Raw genomic sequence first — 6,282 nt, forward strand, 5'->3', positions numbered from 1 at the left:
CCCTTTAAGCCAAGTGTGGTGGCTCATGATTGTAATTTTAGAACATGTACGACTATAGCAGGAGGATTATGTTAGTTTATTTAGCCAGCCTGGGCAACACAGTGAATTCCAAGCCACTTGAAGCTACATAGTGAGCCTTTGTCTCAAAAAACATCAATAAAAAATCATTTAGCAAGGTAAAAGTTCAGTTAGTATAGCATACTTTTATCTGAACCATTTTGATATTCAAAGATATATGAAACACACCTGATGTTTCATATTAGTTTGCAAAAGGCCAGAAGCTTCTAGCAGATAGTTATAAGTCCATCTAGAGGCCAATTTCATGAAGGGGATCTAGCATATGGTTACTTCTTCATCTCCCTGCGTCACCACAGTCATGTTAGTCTACACGACAGGTCACATATTACGCAACTTTAGGGTATTGACATTAGATAAAACCTGCAAAAACATTTGTCAATGCCTAAGACAGAGAAAGTATTTAATAATATTTATTCAATCTACTACAACTCCTAACTTAAATTTACTGGTTAAGGGTAGAATCTGGGGCCATAAAAAGGAAATATGAAAGTAAAAAAGAAGTAGCACTGAATGATTTTGGCGTCCTCTGTGTAATTTTTTTAAAGATTACATCAGGTAGGGGTTGGAGGATGGCTCGGCAGTTAAGGGCACTTATTGCTCTTCCAGATGACCCAGGTTCGATTCCCAGCACCCTTATGGCAATTTACAATCATCTGTAATGCCAGTTCTCGAGGATCCGATGACCCCTCCTGGACTCCACAGGCACAGCACAAGCACATGTTGTACATGCAGGCAAAACAGCCATATACAGAAAAAAATAGAAATTAAGAAAAATCAAGTCCGTTAAAGGGCTTAGAATAGCAACTAGCACATAGTAAGCACAATTTAAGTGTTTGTTGTTATTCCTAACATGCAGACAATTTAGGGGAAGGAAATTTAAAAAAAAAAGGAACAGGAATTTACAAACTAAAAATATAGTGAATTTCTTGATGTTCAAACAAAACCAAGAATAGCCGCTCCTAACAGTAAAAACTAATTAACTCTATGCTGAACAAGTACCAAATCTCAACACTTAAAAGCATCTGTAGAACTCCTCAGTAAGTGTATAAAAGTAAGGGCCATTTGTTGAGTATCTACTAGATCTTATGGTAGTATTTACTTACATAGGCTCCAGAGGCAGAGCTAGGTTTGATGCAGAGTTCCACCTTCTAAAATTTACCCTTGCTTCTGGTGCTGACCTGAACCAGGGCTTAGTAGTTAATGGGGGGGGGGCTCTCTTCCCCCTCTTAATAACTGTGTGACTTATGTCTGATAATGGGAACATACTATTGTTACAGGGTTATTTCGAAAACTAATTAGGATTATCAATGTAAACACAATAATGGCTATCATTGCTATCCCCACCTAGGGACTGTGAAACAGTTATTTATTTGCATAAATTGTCTTACAGTCCTTGCAACACCACCAGCAGCCAGCACCAGATGATGGCACATGCTTGCCTGTAAACCACACACTGAGGTAGAAGCAAGAAGATGGCTGTAAGTTCAAGGCCTGGATTACGTAGAGCATCAAGGGCTACGCAGCAAGAAAAAGGAATGCTTGAGCCTAGTTGAAGATTCCGAAAGTGACACACATCATATTCTAAACCAGCAGGATTCCAGGTCATTAAGAACACAGTGTTTTTGCCTTAAGTCACAAGGCCTAACACGATTATGAGACAGCATTTTTTAGGGCTTAAATGGTTATTAATTCACTGAACAAACTACTAATGAAAACTTTCCCACATCCCAGGCATTGTGCTATATGCTAAAGCTACAGTGGTGATTCCTACCCTTCTAAAGCTTATTTAAGGACCAAAGCTGTTGGCCTAGCAGGAACGAAGCTCTGGGTTCAATTCCTAGCACGGAAAAAAAAATACAAAAAAGAAAAATCCAGCAGGGCACGGTGGTGCAGCACTTGGGAGGCAAGAGTCAGGACAGTCACAAGTTCAGGGTCAGCCTGGGGGTTTGCACCGCCAATTCCAGACCAGCCAGAGTTCCGTAGTAAGACCCTTCCTGAAAACATCAAAATAAGCAATTTGTGTAAGTGGGAGAGACAATCAACAAGTAACCAGGTAACGCTAAATCTACAACATTGACATAAAGAAATCAGGATACGGCATTTAACTAGTAGTGGGGGGGCAATACTCACAATAAAGCAGGCTAACGTATTTATTTAATCGGAGGCAGGAGCTTTAAGTTACTTTAGCAAACAAGGCAGTGGAACGGGGTTGGGGGCAGCTTGGCGGGTTACAAAAACTGGAACCAATGAGCATTGATTGAGGCAAGCTATCAGAGGCTGACTGTGGAAAAAAGCAGGTCCTTTAGTCTAAGAACTAAATCCATATATTTTTTCAAATTTCTCGCAGCATCAAGGGCATCAAGTCAGGTGTATCTAAATCCAATATGGGTCGTGGGAAAAATGAGCCGCCTTTTCGCCAGTCTCTGCAGGTGGAAAATGAGCGTGATTTTTCACTACCAGGGCCGCAGCGCGGATCCAATGGAGCAACTGCGCATTCCATAAATATGAATTATGACATATGCAGAATTAGAAGCAAAGCCCAGGCCCGAACATGCCCTCCCATGCTGTTGTCTTGGATGCCGGAGCACTTTCGAGAGGTGCTCCGAAGCTCTCCCCAGCCGCCAAGCCCCAAACTTCCAGGTCTCTCCTGAGAAAGCTCCCCCACCCTCCCCATGCCGGATAATTCTCGAAGTCGCGGTCCGTCCGCCTCGTGCCCTCTGGCCACACATGTCAAGCCCCACGCCATTTCCACCTTCCTGGCCCACACGCAGTCAGCCCTCTCGGGGGTTCATTGGAGGGGCGGCCCACCCCCGAACCCCGCCATTCCATGCCGCCCGCCGCCCTCCAGGGACCTCCTGGCAGATTCCAGGAACCTGTGCCCGCCCCCGCCCCCGGGCTTCCCCGCGGCCCCAACGCCCACAGCCGGCCCTGGCGCCTCAGGGCCCCCGAGCGGCGGGCTTCACGAGGCCGCGTGGGCCTGGCTGGCCGGCTCTGCTGAAGCGTCCCGGGACTCACCACGACGCTGGGACTGCGGGTCGCCATGACGGAATCGGTCGGCGCGCCCGAGCAAAAGCGGTCTGAAGAGGAAGCCGGCGGAGGAGGCGCAATGGCACGAGAAAGCCGTGAGGTAAGCCCAACGCTCTTCCCCGCCGCCGCGGCAACCGCTCAGGGACGCCGCCGCCGAGGCTCCGCCCCCTTCGGCCCGCCCAGGCTCCGCCCCCAGCGGCGCTGCTAGGCATTCTCCCGCGCTCCTCCACACGCAGCTACTGGTGGCTGTTTTGACCAGGTGGCCGTGGGAATTTTCTTCTGGAAAATTCCGAGACTGGTCATACCACAGCCTCCAGCCTGCTTCCAGTAGCCCAGAAGATTCCCAAATAATCAAACATACCTCAGTCCGCATGTTTCCGTCCTTATGACTCTTAAACTGATGGACCCCACTTCAGGTTCCGTTCACCACGTGGTTCCCCGAGCCAGGCGTCCCCTTCCCAAGACCTACATGGTGACTGGCTTCCATTTTCCTGATTTAGGACCAGTTCTTTTAAAAACTTATTAGTTTTAAGAACTGAGACCTACAACCCTAGAAGAGCCAGATCAGGGTACAAATCCAAGAGGAAAAACTGCTTTGTAACCTTGTAAAATGGACCCGAAACTGCTTTTGCCTTTACGTAAAATGAGCATTTTAAGCTGGGTATGATAACAAAGGGTTGTATATATACCCAGCTACCAAGGAGGATCGCATATCTCACCTACCTGGGCAATTTAGTAAGAAAATGTTTCAAAATAAAATTTGATAAGGTAGAATAGGGATTGAAAAAGAAAACTTGTCCTTAAACTCTGGCCTCCATACCTGCCCGCACGTAAAAGGAAAGCATTGCTGAGAGAGGTTTTTGTTACCAAATAGAGTGTTGTCATTACTTACGTGGCCAATTTTAGTCAGGTGTGGTGACACATGCTTGGAATTCCAGCACTATGGAGGCAGAGGTAGGAGAATTGCAATTGTGAATTCCTGACCCGCCTGGCCTACGAGACCCTGACTAAACAACAACTAGCTAATGATTGGGGAAAATAAGCAAGCCAGGGCTATAGCACAGCCTCAGTATATGGGAGGCTCCAGGCTCAATCTTCTATACCGCAATAAAAAATGAATGAACAAAGAATAAGTGAAATGAGCATGTTAATAGTACATAATCAGAATCTTTGTGGGAATTAAAGGATTACATTTGCCTTTGTGTGGGAATATGTGTAATACACAGTGTATGGAAACTGTGGCTGTTATGTTTATTTTTGTCTCCATAGTTTCCTACGTGGAATGTGTTTTCTATTTTGTTTATTAGATAGTTTGTCTTGAGACAGGCCATCCTATAACCCAGGCTACCTACAGACTTACTGTGTTGCTGAGTATGGCCTAGAACCCCTCTTCTTGTCTCCATCTCCCGTACCGGGATTACAGACAGCTGACTTTCCAGTGTGGAACCAGAAAACAACATCTGCTGCTATTTACCTTCGAATGCAGCCAGCAGTTGCTTCCCCTAACACTACTCCTGACGGCCCCATTTTTACATCCAGCGCCCATCACCCTGCCCTCCATCATAGTCAGTGGCCTCCCTGTTAGTAAAGATATTCATACGAGAGACGCGATGGCAGAGTTTTGAAATTGGGCAAGTCATTGTACTTCTCAGAACCTAAGTCTGTTTCTTCTAAGAAGATGGTTTAGTGGGTATAGAGTTAGCTGTGCAAGCACAAGGGGCACGAACACCCATGGAAAAGCCTGGCATGGTGTTTGTCTATAAGCCCAGCCCTGGTGGGACAAAGGCAGGCGAGCCTACACGCTCGCTGGCCAGCCAATATAGCTGAAATGGCAAACTTTCGATTCAGTGAATTGTTCTTAAAAATAAGGAGGGGGGAGTAATAGGAAGATGCCAGATATCAGCCTCTGGCCTCGACTCATGCATGCACACATCCATGGGAAGGTCACCTCCCCCATGCACATACAGTACATACACACAAATGAACATTTAAGATTTTTAAAATGTAAATAACCTGGGCATGCTGACTTGGGCCTATAGTCTCAGCTACTTGGAAGTGGATATAGGAAGATCAGCCCCGGTGAGAGCGCATCTCAAAGCTAAATGATATAGCAGTGAAATTAAAACTAGGAATAATAATTTTGGCTCTGAAAGAGTAATATGAAAGTTGTAAAAATTATTTAATAAAGTACTTGCCATAGGATTTCCCACATATTAGGTGCTCAAGAAACACTAGCTGGTAGAATTTCAGTGTGTGTAGATGTGTGAACTCCACACATTCCTCCCAAGTTTCCCTGCCTTCCCTGTCTATCATAGTGAGTTGGGAGGCTATGACAGAAAAGACCCATTGGGATTTGGTCTGAGGAAAATCTATGTCGAAGCACTTCATTCATTTCTAATTATCACTGTGACTTTGGGCAATATTTTTTATAACCGTGTGCCTCAGTTTCTTCATAGTCAAATGAGTCTCTGTCACAGGATGTGGTAAAGAGTAAACAAAACAAACTGAGCCCAGCGGTACATGTCTGTAATGTCAACATTTAGGAGGTAGAGGCAGGAGGATCAGAAGTTGCGGAACAATGTGAGCGATATGAAACCCTGTCTTAAAACAAAAGATTAAACAAAACAATATAGTCAACAGTTCCTAGCAGCATCCTCAGCTCAACATATGGTCATGCTAATGTCATGTGTTCCATAGTTTTGCCTTAAACATTTTTCCCACAATTTACCCCTTTGGCCTCTAAGACTTCTTCACCCTCCTGTTGATAAACATGTTGGTAGTTTCCAAGCTGGGGGCTATTCCAAACAGGGCTACTATGAACGTTTTGGTATATGTTTCAGAATAGGAATATTTTTGAATGCCTGTCCATTTGGTACAGACATTGAAGTTCATATTAGTACATTTTTATTCTTATCCTTTTAAGAACTAGGATCTATCTGATAGTTACTTCTGGGAACTTGTAGTTATATTTTGGCACACAGCACACATGGACTCAGTTACCCACCTTTCCATTCCTTCCCTACCATGATATTCACTTCCCCTGCCTCCCTCCCTCCCTACTTCCCCTTTCTTTTTCCCCAACCTCTCTTTCTTTCCTTTTTCAAAGGTGTATGGGATAAAAGACAGGTCCTCCTGCATACTAAACACACTTTCTACAGTGAAACAACGGCCCCAGCC

At 44.9% G+C, this 6,282-nt stretch overlaps 1 protein-coding gene across 1 annotated transcript in view; it reads right to left on the reverse strand.

Annotated features, from left to right (window-relative positions):
• Hprt1 (hypoxanthine phosphoribosyltransferase 1) overlaps positions 1-3,252 on the reverse strand; it is a 40,437-nt gene extending 37,185 nt beyond the window's left edge. Inside the window, exon 1 of the mRNA XM_048450327.3 lies at positions 3,094-3,252. Within this exon, the coding sequence (XP_048306284.1) occupies positions 3,094-3,120 (27 nt within the window). The 5' untranslated portion in view covers positions 3,121-3,252. The remainder of the gene's footprint in view (positions 1-3,093) is intronic.
• Between the last annotated feature and the right edge of the window lie 3,030 nt (positions 3,253-6,282).

This window comes from Myodes glareolus, chromosome X (genome assembly GCF_982192425.1).
Source record: "Myodes glareolus chromosome X, mMyoGla1.1, whole genome shotgun sequence".
NCBI classification, from domain to species: domain Eukaryota; kingdom Metazoa; phylum Chordata; class Mammalia; order Rodentia; family Cricetidae; genus Myodes; species Myodes glareolus.